General features: G+C 39.9%; 1 protein-coding gene and 1 long non-coding RNA gene across 16 annotated transcripts in view; both read left to right on the top strand.

Moving 5' to 3' along the window:
- Positions 1–903, top strand: part of EXOC1 (exocyst complex component 1) — a 53085-nt gene extending 52182 nt beyond the window's left edge. For 8 of the 12 annotated variants that reach the window (XM_033214622.1, XM_033214618.1, XM_033214621.1 and 5 more), the window contains one exon: positions 224–903. In XM_033214622.1, coding sequence (XP_033070513.1) covers positions 224–376 — 153 coding nt within the window. In that variant the 3' untranslated portion in view covers positions 377–903. The remainder of the gene's footprint in view (positions 1–223) is intronic. The other 4 variants (XM_033214628.1, XM_033214625.1, XM_033214624.1 and 1 more) reach the window with 2 other exon arrangements.
- Positions 904–4697: 3794 nt separating this feature from the next.
- LOC117085590 lies at positions 4698–19462 on the top strand. 4 transcript variants are annotated; one of them, XR_004438010.1, is made up of 4 exons: positions 4698–5545; positions 6766–7727; positions 10849–11294; positions 19407–19462. It is a non-coding gene; the product is annotated as an uncharacterized LOC117085590 (long non-coding RNA). The 4 variants fall into 4 exon arrangements; XR_004438009.1 differs by lacking the exon at positions 19407–19462 and adding an exon at positions 14135–14187; XR_004438007.1 differs by having other exon boundaries at positions 4700–5545; positions 11177–11294.
- Position 19463: the final 1 nt, after the last annotated feature.

The following is a 19463-nucleotide window of genomic DNA, read 5'->3' as shown; positions in this document are numbered from 1 at the left end:
TATCTTGGTTTATAGATGAGGAACTTGAGGCATAGAGCAGTGATGTCATATACTGAAGGTCACAAATCTTGTCGGTAAAAGTGACTAGGATTCTGGTCCCAGAATGCATGTTCTTAGCTACTGTACTACCCAGATTCTTAGAATATGCCTTGGCATTATTTCTGCATACTAGATTACATATTATTTCCATTCATAGCCTAATGACTTTTTTTTTTAATAATAGGTGGTGTGGCACTCCATGCAAGATGAATTTATACGCCAGTATAAGCACTTTGAAGGTTTGATAGCTCGCTGTTATCCTGGATCTGGTGTTACAATGGAATTCACTATTCAGGACATTCTAGATTATTGTTCCAGCATTGCACAGTCCCACTAAACCCTGTGAAAGAAGAAAAGATAAATGAATGAAGCATTTGAGTATACCAGACACTATACCAAAATACCAAGCAACTGTTTTGAGAACCCAGACTTAAAATTTTATGTATTATTAAATGTTAGATAAGTGGGTAGTACCATACTACAAATATTTAAATGTAAAATTACTAACCTATGTAGCAGTTTTATTTGCCCTATAGGTTGCATACTAACTTAAGCATTTATGTCATCATAAAATGTCTTTAGCATTTCTCAATGGCTGGATGGGAAATTTTCCTTTATTACCTAGCTGCTTGTGTTTGAGTGGTTGTCCTGTGAGCAGCACATTTGGAGTTCTTCAGCTTTCACTGCTTCTCTGTTGTTTGCTAATCATGTAACTACTAAAATACTGTACAAAATTGTTTTTTCACACTAACAAATGTGTCTATGGAGAAGAGGGCTCATGTGGTGATCATTTGTAAAGTTAGATTTTTGAGGATTATGTGACTAGTGATAAATGTGAAATAAATTTTCAAAATTGACATTTGATAATATTTTTAGGTCTGTTATATGCTATCTTCTGTATTAAAGCAAGTTCTTACAAAATCCACATACAAAAATTAATTGCAAGTTTATATACCACAAAACACTTAAAAGTTTAATAATAAGTAAAGTAAGCTGGGTGCAGTGGCTCATGCCTGTGATTCCAGCACTCTAGGAGGCCAAGGAGGGAAGACTGATTGAAGCCAGGAATTTGAGACTAGCCTGGGCAACACAGTGAGACCCTGATTCCATAGAAAAACAATTTTTTGTGGTGGCACATGTGTATAATCTAAGCCACTTGAGAAGCTGAGGCAGGAGGATTGCTGCAGCCCAAGAGTTTGAGTGAGTTGTGATTGTGCCACTGTACTCCATCCTGGGCAACATAGCAAGACACTGTCACTTCAAAAAATAAGGAGAAAAATAATAATATTGAAGCTGTTTAGTATTTAGGACTAACTCTAACAAAAGATGTCCTGAATTGTGTCCCCACTAAAAGTTTATATTGATGCCCTAACCCCCCATGTGGCTATATTGGAGATACGGTCTTTAAGGAGACCATTAAGTTTAAATGAGGTCAGAAGGGTAGAAACCTTGATCCAATAGACTCAAAGACCTTGTAAGAAGAGGAAGAGACACCAGACCTCACTCTCCCTCTGCCATAGGAGGGCACAATGAGAAGGCAACTGTCTGCAAACCAGGAAGAGAGCCCTCACCAGAACCTGACCATGCTGGCACTGTAATCTCAGACTTCTAGCCTCCAAAACAGAAAATAAATTGTTTGGCAGCCCAAGCTAATACAAGAAGACCTTTACGGAGAAATTGTAACTACTGAAAGATATTAAAGAAGACCAAAATAAGTGAAGTATTTAATGTTTCCAGATGAGGACACACATACTAAAGTAGAAATGGCAGTTCTTTTTGTGTGTGTGTGTGTTTTTTTTTTCTTTAATTGAGAGAGGATCTCTCAGCTCTGTTATCCAGGCTGGAGTGCAGTGGTGTGATGATAGTGTACGGCAGCCTCTATCTCCTGGGCTCAAGTGATCCTCCCACCTCAGCCTCCCAAGTAGCTGAGACTACAGATGCGCACCACCACATCTGGCTAATTTTATTTTTTGAGAAATTTTATTTTTTGTAGAAATGGTGTCTCACTATGTTGCTCAGGCTGATCTCAAACTCCTGGGTTCAAGTGATCCTTCTGTCTCAGCCTCCCAAGTAGCTGAGACTGCAGATGTGCACCACCACATCTGGCTAATTTTATTTTTTGTAGAAATGGGGTCTCACTGTGTTGCTCAGGCTGATCTCAAACTCCTGGGTTAAAGTGATCCTTCTGCCTCAGCCTCCCAAAGCTCTAGTATTACAGGTGTGAGGCACTGTGCCAGCTGGCAGTTATTTTCAATTTTAAAGATTCAGCACAGTTCCGGTCAAAATCAAACTGTCTTGGTTTGGTTTTGTTTCTGTAGGACTTGACAAGCTGATTCTAACATTTATATGAAAGATCAAAAGACTAATAGCTAATACTCCCCTTGGAAGGTGGAAGGAGTTTCCTTATCAAGAATTGTAATTAAAGTAGCATTTTATTGGTACAAAGATAAATAAATAGACCAGTGGAACAAAACTGAGAGCCCAGAAACAGAACCATAAAAATATGGACTCTTTATTACCCATGTGGTGTGGCAAGTCAGTGAGGAAATGATAGACTTGGAATAAATGGTACTGAGACATTTGGTAGTCCATAAGAGAAAGGGTGAAAATGGAACACCTTTCTCACACCACACACAAAATGAATTCCTCGTGGACTGAATGTCTCACGTGTCTGTGTGAAGAGACCACCAGACAGGCTTTGTGTGAGCAACAAGGTTGTTTATTTCACCTGGGTGTAGGTGGGCTGAGTCTGAGAAGAAAGGGGCAGCAAAGGGTGGTGGGATTATCATTAGTTCTTACAGGTTTGGGGATAGGCAGTGGAGTTAAGAGCAATATTTTGGGGGCAGGGGGTGGATCTCACAAAGTATGTTCTCAAGGGTGGGGAGAATTACAAAGAACCTTCTTAAGGGTGGGGGAGATTACAAAGTACATTGATCAGTTAGGATGGGGGAGAAAAATCACAATGGTGGAATGTCATAGTTAAGGCTATTTTCACTTCTGTGGATCTTCGGTTGCCTTCGGCCATCTGGATGTATACGTGCAGGTCACAGGGGATATGATGGCTTAGCTTGGGCTCAGAGGCCTGATACTGAATACCTAAATATGAAAGGCAAAAACTATAGAACTTTTCAAAGACAGTGTAAGAAAATATCTTTTTTGCCTCAGGACAGAGAAGGATTTTGTTTAAAAAGACACAAAATCGCAAATTGGAAAAAAATTAATAGATTTGACTATATTAAAAATAAGACCTTATGGTATTTTGATGAAAGTGAAATAACAATCCACAAATTGAGAGAATAGAACTGCAACACATCACAAAACAATCAGCATCCAAAGCCTAAAGCTCCCAAAAATCAGTTTTAAAAAAAACCGTAGAACAAAAAAAACCCAAAAACCTTGCAATGGCATTTCACAGAAGAAGGAAACAGAATGGCTAACAAGTATATGAAGTGTTCACCTTTATTTGTTATCAAGGAAATGTGAATTCAGAAGGATGTGAAGCCATCAAAACACAAATGCTTCTACAATCACTTAAACCATTTGACATTATCTAGTAAAGATGCGTGTCACCTATGACTCAGTGATTCCAGCCTTAGGTGTGTGCCCCAAAGGAACAGATCTTAAAATCCCTTATGTCCCGCCAGATATGCCCCTTCCTTTCCTGCTTTGCACATTAGAATAACCTATGTGCTTACAAATACAGGTGCCTGGGCCCCCCTCCAGACATTACATTTCAATTGGTCCAGAGTGGGGCCCAAGCATCCATGGTTTTTAAAAGCTTCCCACTAATTCGTTACTCTAAGGATTGAGAACCACTGCCACAAAGAAACTCATGTATTATGAATTAATAATACATAGGTTGGTCCAAAAGTCATTGCTATTAAAAGTAATGGCAAAAACTGCGATTACTTTTGCAGCAAACTAATACAAAGTCTAATGAAAGTTCGCATCAGTACTTTTGTTTGTAATAACAAAAAACTACAAACAACCCATATGTCCATAATAGTAGAGTGGATAGATTGAGGTATATAGTCATTCAATAGAATACCAATACAGTAACGAAAATGAGAGTAAATTTTTGCTATACAAAGAATGTAGATTAATGACAGGAAAATAATGTCAGATGAAAAAAGTAAATCACAAAAGAATACATGCAGTATGATCCTATTAATATAAAAGTTTAAAAACCTTTAAGATTAAATAATATGTGGTTTGGGATTTCAAATGTAAAACTAAAGAAAAGAGAATGATAAAATTCTGGAGTGATTGGAGGAGCAGGAAAGGAAGGGGATGGTATCTGGCAGGGACATACAGGATTTTAAAGGGATATTAGAATATTCTTAAACTGGACAGTGCATATACAGATTTTATTGTATCCTGATACTTTATATCCTACATATACTTTATTTTATTTTTGAGACAGGATCTTGCTCTGTCGCCCAAGTTGGAGTACAGGGCACGATCACAGCTTGCTGCAGCCTCAACCTCCTGGGCCCAAACAATCCTCCCACCTCAGCCTCCCAAGTAGCTGTGACTACAGATGCATGCCACCATGCCCTGCTAATTTTTTTTTTTTTTTTTGTAAAGAAGGGGTTTTGCTATGTTGCCCAAGCTGGTCTCAGACTCCTGGCCTCAAGCTATCTGCCCACTTCAGCCTCCCAAAGTGCTGGGATTACAGGCGTGAGCCATCATGCCCAGTCATAAATCTTATTTTATATCAATTCAATACTTGATTTAAATATTTAAAATCAAATTCATATATGTGGATATGCATATATCTTTACTGATAGATAATAAAACCTAGACATTTATAGATAAGATCTGGGGCCAAAGGAGATTTTAGTGCCTTGATCAAGGTCCAAGCCAGGCATTAACAGAGCTGATATTCCACACAACGCCATACTCCCTCTCAAAGTGCCAAACACTTCCTTTTCTCTACTGATATCAGGGATGGCACAGATATACATATATATCACCTCTAAGGACAAAACACTGGTATCCTCGTTAGCAGGCAATGGTTAATTTTAATGAGGTGATATGGTTCTTACTTAAAAGGTGGTGAATAACTCCCATCAGTTATAGTTTTATAAACCTTAAAGATCTATATTATTATTTGCTAGAAGTGATAACAAGAGAGGAGCACAGAACTTTTAAACAAACTATTGAAAATCATAACTTAGAGAATACTTGTAGATAAGAAAGCACTAAGTAAAAACAGCTTTTCCAGGAAAGTTAAATGTGTAATATCAATGGTGTCAAAGAAAGATTATTAATTCTCATGGCTATCTGCTTTGGGATCCTCTACTTCAATGTTTCTCATTGTATTTATTAAACAACTGGGGATCTTGTTGAAATGCATATTCTGATTCAATAGGTTTTGTGTGGACCAAGATTCTACATTTCTCACAAGCTCCCAAGTAGCATCAATGTTGCTGTTCCATAGCCCCTGCAGTTTGAGTTGCAAACCTTTAAAGTGTAAAGTTACATCATTTGTGCCTCTGAACAGGTAAGGATTATTAGTTTTTTCTCCCTTGAGAGACAGTTAATAAGCTTGTGTTTTAAAAAGGGGTTCCTGGTTGTTACATTTGGTGGTACTGTGTTATAATGCTCACTTATCTAAATATCTGAGTGAATATACTCCTAAGCACATTAAGGAGTAATTCCTATTATCAAGAGAGGATGGGGAGAACTAAAAGTAGAATTACCATTTGATCCAGCAATCCCACTACTGGTATCTGCACAGAGGAAAACAAGTCATTATTCAAAAAAGATACTTGCATACACATGTGTATAGCAGTACAATTCACAACTGCAAAATTGTGGAACCAACCCAAATCAATGACTGGATAAAGAAACTGTGATATATGTATATACAAAGGAATATTAGTCAACCATAAAAAGGAATGAATTAACAGCATTTGCAGTGACCTGGATGAGATTGGAGACTATTATTCTAAGTGAAGTAACTCAGGAATGGAAAACCAAACATTGTATGTTCTCACTGACATGTGGGAGCTAAGCTATGAGGATGCAAAGGCATAAGAATGATACAATGGACTTGGGGGGAAGAGTGGGAGGGGGGTGAGGGATAAAAGACTACAAATATGGTGCAGTGTATACTGCTCAGGTGATGGGTGCACCAAAATCTCACAAATCACCACTAAAGAACTTACTCATGTAATCAGACACCACCTCTACCCCAATAACTTACGGAAAATGTTTTAAAAAGAGAAAGAGGGTGGGGGAAGAAAGTCAAAAGGCAGTGGGATAGATGGAACAGGGAAGAGGAATATATTAATACAGATGGAGAAAGTGTTATAGGACCAATAGGCTCATATGCCTGCTGCAGTAACAGACCAATTACACAGAGATAGCAGAGATGCCACACACAGTTTAATGACTATAGGTGTCTGGGCACAGCGGCTCATGCCTATAATTTCCACATTTTGGGAGGGCAAGGTGGGAGGATTCCTTGAGCCCAGGAATTTGAGACCAGTTTGGACACCATGGTGAGGCTCCGTGTCTACAAATTTTTTTTTAAATTAGCTGCGCATGGTAGTAGGTACCTATAGTCCCAGCTACTAGGGAGGCTGAGGCAGGAGGATCACTTGAGCCCAGGAGTTTGAGGCTGTAGTGAACTGTGATTGCACCACTGCATTCCAGCCTGGGTGACAGAGCAAGAAAGACCCTGTCTTTTTTTTTTTTTTAATTAATTAATTATTGCAGGTGCCGAGCAAGAAGATGTGAGGAGACCCTCAAATCCATCTCCCAGAGAAGTTCCAGGCTGGAATTTTTAAGGGGATCATGGAGAGCGAGGGGTTGGAAAATTGGGGTCAGACAAGGGGGCTGGATCCATCAGGACGTGAAAACTACCTTCTTTGGTGAGTCAGCTCCTCATGGGGGGCCTTCAGACCAGCTGAGTCAGTAGTGTGATCCGTGTGCAGGACCTGAAGGACTATTTCCAAGGGAAAACTAACATTTCACAATGTGTAAGTTGTTATCTATAGAGCAATTAAGCAAAATGGTATCTAGGGTCTATGTGATTCTAGGACACTAGGCACCAAACAACCATGAAGAAGCAGGCCAGAGAGCAAGCTGACCTCATGGTTAATGCTGAATATGCTGCAAGCTTGGTTTATTTTCCTTTCTCCCCTCTCTCCTTCCCTGGTAAATTTTATAAAGTTTACAGGGCAGTTTCAAAAGCGAGTTCTAGGAGGCAATGGAGAACACAATAAGCAAGACAAAGCAACAGCAGCCTGTGAGCATACTGCTTGCCCAATGGTCTTGTGAGAATGGCTTCTCCACGTTCAGCATCTCAGTCAAAACCTCATTTGTATATCTGGATCTCACATACAAGATGATGGGTCTTTCTAAAAGTTACATATTTTGTTTAATTGGCTAGAAGAGAGGGTAGTGAAGAAGTTAAATTGAAGAATCTGTTCTGATCTGAATTTTATACTTGTCTCCATTGAATTTTAAACAGCTTTTCCTGTCATCCTTTAATTTAAATTATGTTGCCCCGTAATTCCCACATAAGAGCCTATTCTTTTCCTTCATGGCATTTACTAGAATTTGAAATATATTTATTTCTCTCTTTATTTCTTCAGTATCTTGCCTCCCACACTTAGATTACAAGGTTTATAATTTGGATCAAGACTGTTCTGTTTACTAGTATCTATCTAGCACATGTAAGTACTTAATAAATATTACACTTTGGGGACTTGGGGGATTTTGTTTTGAGGTAAGTTCTCGCTCTGTTTCCCAGGCTGGAGTGCAGAAGCACAATCATGGCTCACTGCAGCCTCAACCTCCTGGTCTCAAGCGATCCTCCCACCTCAGCCTCCTGAGTAGCTGGGACTACAGATGCACCACCACCACATGTGGCAATTTTTAACAATTTTTTGTAGAGACGAGGTCTCACCATGTTGCCCAGGCTAGTCTTGAACTCCTGGTCACAAGAGATCCTCCCACCTCAGCCTCCCAAAGTGCTGGGATGACAGGCAAAAGCCACAGAACCCAGCCTACTGACAGGCATAAGCTACAGCACCTAGCCTAAATATTAAGCTTAGAAAGATAAAAAGTGAGCTGGGTGCCATGGCTCACGCCTGTAAGCCCAACACTTTGGGAGGCTGAGGCAGGTAGATCGCTTTGAGCTCAGGAGTTTAAGACCAACCCGGGCAACATGGCAAAACCCTGTATCTACAAAAAATACAAAAATTATGGCTCACACCTGTAGTCACAACTACTCAGGAGGCTGAGGTGAGAGGATCACTTGAGCTTGGGAGGTGGAGGTTGCAGTGAGCCGAGATGGCACCACTGCACTCCAGCCTGGGCGACAGAGCAGGACCCTGTCTCAGGAAAAAAAAACAAGACAAAAAGTGAACAGGTCGTTGTTAATTCCTGGAAAAATGAAACGGTAACTCCTATTTCTTTATACTGCCTTCAGTGTCTAAAGCACAGCCATATTCTCCAACATCAGTTCCAGTTGTGTGGAGGCTCTGCTCACTTTGTTCCCTGCTTGAGCCCAGTACCTTGCTTCAAGAGCTCAGTAACTAGATGTTGAAGACATACTCACGCTAGGATCTGAGTGAATGAGTTGTTACCAGGAAGTTGGCCCACAAAGTAAAGAAAATTGTGCTCTGCCTCTAATTCTTACTTCATACAGCATTCAATACAGGATCCTGCACACACTGTAGTATCAATTCAACCTATGCCTGTGGATTGAATTAAGTTCATGAAGGGAACTAAGAGAACGTTATCTCCTATAGAATTTAGACATGCTCTTTTTGGGAAGAGAATTTTCTAGATCTACCTCTGTAAGGCCCTCTGCTAGGCACTGTGGGCTGTGGGGACTGCCTGCTCTTCCTTGCTAATAGAACGCTGCTTTTTTTTCACTCTTGCTCTGTCACCCAGGCTGGAGTGCAGTGGTGCTATCTCGGCTCACTGCAACCTCTGCCTTCTGGAGAACTCTGCTTTTTATAAGGTAGGAACATGCCCAGACTAAGGTGAAGAATCAAAATTGGCACAAAGCATTGGATTCCAATTTGCTGCCTTTTAAAATCACTGGGGAAATGTTAAAAACTACTGATATCTGCAACCACCTTCAGCCAAATAAGAATCTCTGGCTGAGACCAGTGGCTCGCCCTGTAATCCCAACACTTTAGGAGGCTAAGGCGGGAAGATATTTGAGCCCAAGAGTTCAAGACCAGCCTAGGCAACATACTGGAAACTTGTCTCTACAAAAAATAAAAAAGAATTAGCCGGGTGTGGTGGTGCACACCTGTAATCCCAGCTACTCAAGAGGCTGAGGTGGAGGACTGCTTGAGCCCAGGACATGGAGGCTGCAGTGAGCTGTGATCACGCCACTGCACTCCAGCCTGGGTGACAGAGTGAGACCCTGTCTCAATCCATACATACATACATACATACATACATACTACCTCAGGATTTTCCTAAGCATAGTAATCATACTTTAAAATCTTGTTATTCAAAAATTACACTTTAGAATCTCCACATACAACTCAAAGTATGAGACCTATGACTGAATAGTGATTTGGTTTTTTGGTTTTTCTTTTTCCCTAGAGGCATTCTATGAAATGCAAAAGAATATTCAACAGTAGCCTGGCTCTAGCCATTTGCAATTAAAATGAGAAGGTAAAATGTGGTATTAGACACTACTGTAGATTAGAACAGCATTTTGTTTCATTAATGGTTTTATAAGCCTGATTTTACTACTCATGAGTAGTAATGAGTTGTTTCTGTGTTGAATGAACCAGCCCATTAGTTTTAAAGTGATGTGCCATTCGTGCTTTAGGGCTAATAGAGAACAGAAGCTATGTCCTTGTTTGGGAAGAAAAGATGAACTAAAAACCTTACTGGATGAATGTACAAATCCTCTGGTGAGCATTTTGAAATGCGAGGTATTAGTTTGGTTTCTTGTGCCCAACATGAGGGGAAAGGTAGGAGGTTTTATACTGAGGGATCAAAGAAAAATGTAGACCGCTGAACGATATGTGTGCATTCACAGCAAATATGTAAAAATAGTGTGTATATAAATAGTAGAGTGTGGGCGCTGTCATTTAAAATTTTACAACACCAGGCTAAAATTTCTTTAAGCGTTATCTAGATGTTGCTTTTAAGCATTAGGGGGTCCTATATAAGTTTCACTGAGTAATGGATTATATAGGATACGTAAATTCTTGCCCAAACTTTTACACTTATTTACTGGGTAACATTAGGCAAGTTATTTAACATCTTTTGGTCTTGAGAAGCACAATCACGATACCTTTGTGTCTCGTACATGACACATCATTATAGGTGCAGAAAAGTTTGAGGGTTATTTGGGAGAGATTTTATGTTGTTTCATTCGAATTTAGCACACCTGGCATTTGCTATATTTTAAGAGAGACATTTAGCCCTTGGATAGTTTGTGTGGGCCAACAGTTCTTTTTAGTTTATCCCCCAGGCTTTGCCAAATGGCAACCAAACCAATATCTATTGCTCTTCAACATCTTCAAGGTCAGCATTGACCAGTCAATATTATAGCACGTAGACCAGGAGAACTTTCTAAAAGGATTTTAAAGTGCTGGAAGAATACATTTAATCCAAAATACCGCATGCTTTCCTAAGAAAGCTTGGAAGCCTATAATTTAATATGAATAAAACTAATCTTAAAATAGTATTAAAATTTACTTATAATAACTTTCCTTGAAATTTATAAACCAAGTTTTCTTTAAATTAATGATAGCTATAAATGTACTACATCTACCCTGTGCTCATACAAATTCATGTCCATATTTATTTATTCAGGAGGAGTAATCTGCTGTAAGATTGATCAAACCATGAAATGTATCATAGTGAACAGGACTCCAAGTAGAAGAGAGGAGGAGGCTCTGACTTTTATTGATGAAGCCTGAATGATGTGCCTCACCCTAGGGCACCATTCTAAGCATTCTGATTTTTCTGCTGCTTCTCAGAATTCCTTGTCTTTTAAATAATTTCTTGATGTCTAGTCTTTGTACGTATACACATAGTTTATTTTTCTATCTGAAAAATTATATTGATTTTCAAAAGAAAGTAAAAGATCTATCAATTTATTCTATAAATAAGTCAAACTGTCTCTCATTCTATATCACAGTAGAATCATGCTGGATCCAAGGATTGGGCATATGACTAAACTAACTGGACCAAGCGGACACTCTGCTTCTCTGCTAGGAATTGGGATCTTGAGCAGTGTGACACTGGGTGGAATGAAGGTAGTTGGAGTTAAATCCTTCCTGTGGTCATACCAAAAGAGATTGCCCATAAGTTTATTCTATAAAGACCTCCAAGAGTTCTCCTGGTTTCTATCCCACCTCAAGGTCAGGTGGTTCTGTTTTCCTTTATTCTGTGAATTACCCAAAGTTCTTCCCATGCTAGGGTGCACGAGTGGTAGGAAGCACTTAAGTTAGCTGAAGCCAATTTCTGTAGCTCGCAACCAAAGATCTCCAACTGATACAAGCATAAAGCATGTATGTACACAAAATAAATAAACTATGTAAGACATGTAAGACAATACAGTAAATCACAGATGCCAAACAAACGGCACAGATAGCAGGTATTGCAATAGCTCAAAGGAGCTAGATATATCTATGGTCTGATAAAGTCAAGGAAGATTTTATAAAGGAAAAGGGTTGTGTGTCTTTGAGTTACTGTTGCCCATCCACTGGGCAGCATCTATGAAAGATCAATAGCAGTATAGCATCGAGTTAAGAGCTCAGCTAAGTCAGAGAGAACTTGGGCTTAAATTCTGGCTCTTTCTGGCTATATAATTTTATTTAGGTAAGTTAACCGTTAACCTCTTTGTGCCTCTGTCTCTTTATTTGTAAAACATAAGGATTAATACTCATATGATAGGTTCACTGTAAGCATTACATCAGATGATGCTTGTAAATGCTTAGCACATACTAATATGTACTCAATTTTAAAAAGAAATGAGCCAGGCACTGTGGCTCATGCCTGTAATCCCAGCACTTTGGGAAGCCAAGGCAGGAGGATTACTTGAGCCCAGGAGTTTGAGATCAGCCTAGGCAACATAGCGAGACCCCTGTCTCTACAAAAAAATTTAAAACTTAGCTGGGCATTGTGGTGCATGCCTGTAGCCCCAGCTACCTGGGAGGCTGAGGTGGGAGGATCACTTGAGCCCAAGAGGTTGAAGCTGCAGTAAGCCATGTCTGTGCCACTGCACTCCAGCCAGGGCAACACAGCAAGACCCTGTCTCAAAAATAAATAAGTAAATAATTTAAATTTTAAAAATGAAAATAAATGAATCAATGGTGTGTTTATTGACAGTGATTGGGAACTCAAGCTCAAATATCCAGGGTGAATGGATGAAATTGTACAACATCCTTGGTCCAAGAAAAGGACAACACTAGAAAGGAATCCATTTCTCTTGCTGCATCCTATCCAACCCCCAACCCACCCCTACACCGTCACACACGCATACATTTTCTGAGGATAGAGGGAATCTCATCAAGGTCTTTGTGAAGCTTTAATTATTCACAAAGTCTTTAACAGTGTGCCAAAGTTATTTCATTAGCCTTGTAATAACCCATTTGGTAAGCCTTCTTAGCACTTTTACACACAGAGGGTACGATGTCTTCACCCAGGCCACAGTATCACCTGATGATTAAGAAATGGATTTTTATTAGTTTGCTGCCTTTCTGAAATCATAAAACCTCTGTTCCTTTTATATTTAGCCAAACATGACTAAGAAGGCAACTATTTTAACAACTCTTTTGGTTTTTGTTTTTTGGAGACAGAGTTTTGCTCTTATTGCCCAGGCTGGACTGCAGTGGTGTGACCTTGGCTCACTGCAACCGCCGCCTCCTGGGTTCAAGCAATTCTCCTGCTTCAGCCTCCGGAGTAGCTAGGATTATAGTCACCCGCCACCAAGCCCAGCTAATTTTTTTATTTTTAGTAGAGACAGGGTTTCACCATGTTGGTCATCTGGTCTCGAACTCCTGACCTCAAGTGATCCACCCCCGCCTCAGCCTCCCAAAATGCTGGGATTACAGGCATGAGCCACCACGCCCAGCCAATTTCTTTTCATAAGGAAGCCTTTCAGGATTTTTCAAACAAGATCTACTTTAGCTTTCTTAGAAAAAATTATCCTCTAAAGTTTAAGATTCTGAGAGAGATGTAGGCCCATAAGTATAATCAATTTAAAGGTGATATTCTAGAAGTATACATAATAAGTTGGAGGAATGGATTCTAGCTGGGAGATTTTAGGGAGCCTTGATACTTTTTTTTCTGCTACTCCATATAATCCATTCTTCTCGTAGCAGCCAAAATGGCATTTTAAAATATTAACAGATCATACAAATTTCCTTGTTTATACCCTTTTGTTCCAGTTATTATAGCTATGTAACAAATTACCCCCAAACTGCAATGGGGGGAAACAGCCATTTTGTTTTGCTCGTGGATTCTGTGGATGAGGATTCAGGCCCAGCAGAGATGGCTTTGTCTTTGCTCCATGATGTCTGAAAGCTCAGTTGATGCAACTCAGGTTGGGACTGAAATCATCTGAACACTCCTCTTGCAGGACTGGCTGTTGGCTGGAAGCTTCAGGCCCCTCCAGATGGTTTCTCTATGAAGACTTTGCGCATTCTTACAGCATGGTGGCTAGGTTCCAAGGGAAGGTGTTAGAGGAGAGAGAAACACACACACACACTCATACACACACACGCGCACATAGAGATTATGACCTACCTGCAAAAGTCACATCCCCTCACTTCTGCCATATTTGATTGGTCAGAGACGTGATATGCCACTTGCCTACCCTCGAATTCAGGGACCATAGACTCTACCTCTCAATGGAGAGTGTCAGTCACTTTGTAAAAAGAGCATGTGGATGGGATATACACTGCGGCAGCTAGCTTTGGAAAATTCCACCTACCACACCTTTCAATAGTTTCCTAGAACAATGAGGCCTGGCTCAGAGTAGGTGTGCAACACATATTTGCTCAGGGAGGAACTGAGTGAACAAGAAGGGATGGTGTTTATTCTGAGCCTTAAAAGACAAGCTACTGAGTTGTTTTTTCTTTTTTTTTGACAGGGTCTCCCTCTGTTGCCAAAGCTGAGTACAGTGGCACGATCTTGGCTTACTGCACCTTCAACCTCCTGGGCTTAAGTGATCCTCCTGCCTCAGTCTCCTGAGCAGCTGGGACTACAGATGCACACCACCATGCCTGGCCTTTTTTTTTTTTTTTTTTCTAGAGATGGGCTGGTCTCAAACTTCTGGACTCAAGTGATCGTCTCATTTCAGCTTCCCAAAGTATTGGGATTACAGGCATGAGCTACTGCACCCAGCTGAGATTTTTTAAAAACAGCTTTGCTGAGCTATATAATTCACATATCATACAACTTAAATACAAAATGTAACCTTTACAATCAATGGCTTTTAATGTGTTTGCAGAGTTGTGCAACCATCACTACTAATTCTAGAACATATTTTATCACCCCAGAAAGAAACCCCATATCCACTAGCAGTCACCCTCCATTTCCCTCCAACCCCTAGCAACCACAAACCTACTTTCTTTGTAAATAGATTCACCTATTTTAGATATTTTGTATGAACAACTGGACTCATACAATAGGTAGTCTTTTCTGATTGACTTATTTCACTTAACATATTTTCAAGGTTCATCCATGTGGCATGTATCAAGAGCTTCACTCCATTTTATTGCCAAGTAATATTTCATTTTATGGACATATATTTTATTCATCCCACCAGTTGATAGAAATTTGGATTGTTTTTGCCTTTTAGCTATTGTGAATTATGCTGCTGTAAACATTTGAGTACATTTTTGTGTGGAAGCACTCTGATATTTCTCCTGAGTATATATCTGGGAGAAGAATTGGTGGGTCATATGGTAAGTCTATGTTTAACTTTTTGTGGAACTGTCAAACTGTTTTCCAAAGTGGCTATACTATTTTACATTCCCAGCAGCCATGTGTGAGAGTTTTGATTTCTCCACATCCTTGCCAATACTTGTTATTACCTGTCTTTTGGATTATAGCCATTTTAGTAGGTGTGAAGTAGCTTTTTATTATGATTTATCCATATGGACGATTTATCCATTTCTGATGAACAATGATGATGATTATCTTTTGATGTGCTTTTTGGCCATTTATATATCTTCTTTAGAGAAATGTGTATTTAAATCGTTTGCCCGTTTTAAAATTGGATTATTTCTTTATTATCAAGTTGTCAGCATTCTTCTTCAGCATATCCTGAATTTAAGTCCCTCTTCAGATATATAATTTGCAGAAAATTTTTACTATTCTGCAGAAAAGGTTTTCACTTTTTTGATGTTATTGTTTGTAGCATAAAATATTTTAGTTTTGATGGAGCCCAATTCATCTATTTTTTTCTTTTGTCAGCTTATGCTCTTGGTATTTTATCTAAGAAAACACTGTCTAACAAGCAAGTGTTTTTATAGTTAAGGAAAATTTGGGTGTGGGGGAGAAATAACAAGGGAGAAAGAGCCATGTAAGTTAAGGCATGGGAGAATGAAAGCACCTGGCAAGACGTTTTCAAAATTCAACATATTTGGAGGCAGAGGGGTAGAGAGGAGAGAGTCTACTGTGCCCAGAGCATGAAGGATTTGTATACAGCAGAGGGGTAGAGATTTGAGAGTCATTACCATAGCAACAGTAGCAGAATTCACAGAAGTCTATTGGATTGCTCAGTGTATTATACTCAGAAGAGAAGAGCTCTGAAGCTGGAACTCTGAGGAGTGCCAAAATTTAGAGAGGATAAGGAGCTCACAGTGGAGGCTGACCAAGAGTGGCCAAAGATATAAGAGGTAGTCGGGAGAGATTGTGTTACAGGGACCAAGAGAAGAACATGTTCCAGAAAGAAAGGTGTGATCCACAGTGTCTAATAGTGGTTAAATAAGACAAGGATGGAAATAATCCACTGAAATTGGCATTTGGTTGGTCATTGCTGACCTTGGTCAAGACATATCAGTGCTTCAGTAGCAGAGAGAAAGCCTGATTGTGGTAGAATTAAGTGCAAAGATGCATAGGAAGCTTTAGGTATTAGGGAACTGCTCTTCCCAGAAGCTTGATCGTGAAGAAAAAAACAGTTTTGCCAGCACTTTGGGAGGCTGAGGTGGGCGGCTCATGAGGTCAGGAGATGGAGACCATCCTGGCCAACATGGTGAACCCTGTGACTACTAAAAATACAAAAATTAGCTGGGCGTGGTGACACGTGCCTGTAATCCGAGCTACTCAGGAGGCTGAGGCAGGAGAATCACTAGAACCAGGGAGTCAGAGGTTGCAGTGAGCCGAGATCACACCACTTCTCTCCAGCCTGGTGACATAGTGAGACTCTGTCTCAAAAAAACAAACAAATGAACAAACAAACAAAAAACAAAGAGAAGAACAGTAGTAACCCAGATTGGTACCCAGAGTCAAAGCCAGGATTTTATTTAAATGACCTTGACCACATGTACCTGTCAGAGTTCAGTGAAGAAAATCAAAAGCATTCTAGGTATTTGAAGAAGAATTTATGCTGGGCAAGGTGGCTCACACCTGTAATCCCAGCACTTTGGGGGGCTGAGGCAGGCAGATTGCTTAAGCACAGGAGTTTGAGACCAGCCTGGGCAACATGGCAAAACTCCATTTCTACTAAAACTACAAAAAAAAAAAAAAAAAAAAAGACAGGCGTAGTGGTGCCCGTCTGTAATACCAGCTACTCAGGAGGCTGAGATGGGAGGATTGCTTGAGCCCAGGAGGTCAGGGTTACAGTGAGCTGTGATCATGCTGCTCCACTCCAGCCTGGCTGACAGAGAAAGACTCTGTCTCAATAAGAATAATAATAAATAATAATAATAAATTCATGAAATTATGTGCTTACAAAATCAGTGAAAGTGCTAGAGGGCCAGAAGTCAAAGGTCCATCACTGAACTTTTGGCTTCAAGATGACATCACTACTGCTGCAATCCATGGCTGCCACCTCTGCTACCGCTGTAGCTGTCACACCATAGCCTCCCTGCTCCACCTCCGAGATAGCAAAGGGGAAAACGACGACAGTTGGTTTAGATTTTTTGAGCTGGTTTAGATGACCGTGGATGTGGAAGCAGGAAGTGAAGATTTGCTCCTTCCCATATGTAGCAACCCAAACATATACTGGTTAGAAACAGAGCCTTGTTTCCAAATAGATAGTCATTTGTGATTATCCCAGAGCACCGTGTACCAAGCACTGCAGTCAGAATGTATTGTCTGGTTTAATTTTCACAACAAGTACACTAAGGGAGGTCAGCTGCCCATGTAAGCAGTTTTCCAAGTCACATGGCTAACAAGTAATGCAGCCACAATTCCAGCCCTGGCTTCTCTGACTTCAGCTGTGCTTCCCTGGCCCTGTCACCAAGCAAAGACATTTGCTACCTGCCCGCTTGGGACACAGCAGAGAAGAAGGGCTTTTATCTTCAACCAACCCTCCAAGAAACTGGTTTAGAATACTCCAAAACAACCTTGGAAAGAGCCCTGCTCACAAATCCTGAAAACTAGACATAAACTGGATCCTGTTTCTTAAGTCTATGCCAACAATCGGTTCACTGGATTGGCCTGTCTCATCATCATTTTAATCAGCTTGTCAATCAGTTATGTCTCCTTTAATTTAAAAAAGGATCATATTACTACTCTTTAAGACACTGACAAATCCAATTGATCAATCACTACTGCATTCCATGTTACTCTATCACATTAGAGAGCAGAGCTGTATTGGCTATGCTTTATGACACATCAAAAATAAAATAAGACATGAAAGCTTTGAACATTCCTGCTATGGTATCAGTCACACGAAAACAGGAAACTCATGATAAAATGCCTTGTCATCATCTATCTTCATTCTATTACTCAGTGTAAGGTCACTTATATATGAAGCACTTTTATAGGAAGCAATGAAAAGAAACCTGTAAATAAAGCCTCATAGACCAGGCACAGTGGCTCACACCTGTAATCCCAGCACTTTAGGAGGCTGAGGCGGGAGGATTGCTTCAGCCCAGGAGTCCAAGATCAGCCTGGGCAGCATAATAAGACCTCATTTCTACCAAAAAAAAAAAAATTGTTTAGCTGGGCTTGGCGGCAGGCGCCTATGGTCCCAGCTACTCAAGAAGCTGAGGTGGGAGGAACACTTGAGCTGGAGAAATCAAGGCTGCAATGAGCTGTGACTGTGCCACTGCATGCCAGCCTGAGTGACAGAGCAAGACCCTATCCCCAAAAATAATTAATTAATTAAAAATAAACCCTCACAATTTAATATCAGTTCTATTTAAACAATTTTAATCAGATATAATCCTATCAAGAAAGCTAAAAAAATAACTAGGCATCCCAGCAAGTTTATATAACAGCATATTTTTTAAAAGATACTTAATTTACTCTGTATTACTTGATAATTGTGTCCAGTAACTATTCAATAATTTATTCATTCATCAAATATTTATTGATGGCTTATGGAACTACCTCTTTAGGTTACTTACTTCAAAAACTCATAGTGTAATGGAGGAGACGGATGACTGAAAAAATTCAACCAAAATATTTAGTTTTCATCTTTAAGGAAAAGAGTAAAATGGGGGCCAGAACAGGGAAAATGTTCAAAGTTAAGTGAGGGGCCAAGCATGGTGGCTCCCACCTGTAATCCTAGCACTTTGGGAGGCTGAGGCAGGCTGATCACTTGAGGTCAGGAGTTCAAGACCAGCCTGGCCAACATGGCGAAACCCTATCTCTACTAACAATGCAAAAATTAGTGAGGTGTGGTGGTGCATGCCTGTAATCCCAGCTACTCGGGAGGCTGAGGCATGAGAATCGCTTGAGCCTAGGAGGCAGAGGTTGCAGCGAGCTGAGATCCCACCACTGCACTTCAGCCTGGGCAACAGAGTGAGACTCTATCTCAAAAAATAAAAAACACAAAGTTAAGCAAGGACTTTTACTTTGCAATCGCGACACTTGTATATTGTTTGAATTTCTCTCCTAGCATATATGAGTTGATAATTTTGAAATATGGTAAAACGTAAATATTAATGAGGTTGATATCTCAGAAATTATTAATATGATTTTTCTCTTTTGCTTTTGCTGGAACATATTTTTCTTAGTGGGCCCAAGACACTAACCAGCCTCAGAAGGAGATTAACTAATTTGTTATACAATAACAACATTTGTCACTTACTGTGTCCCTGTCACTCTTTTAAGCAATTTACATGCAATGCAAAGAGACAGAATTAATATTCAATTTCTGACCTTCAAAATAAAATTGTGCAACCAAACGGTAGCCTTAAAAACCAGGCTACTATAATTTTTTTTTCTTTTTTCTTTTTTTTTAGACAGCGTCTCACTCTGTCACCCAGGCTGGAGTGAAATGACAGAATAATGGCTCACTG

Source organism: Trachypithecus francoisi, unplaced genomic scaffold, assembly GCF_009764315.1.
Source record: "Trachypithecus francoisi isolate TF-2019V2 unplaced genomic scaffold, Tfra_2.0 Lachesis_group1, whole genome shotgun sequence".
NCBI lineage: Eukaryota > Metazoa > Chordata > Mammalia > Primates > Cercopithecidae > Trachypithecus > Trachypithecus francoisi.
This window is presented reverse-complemented; position numbering and strand designations above follow the sequence as displayed.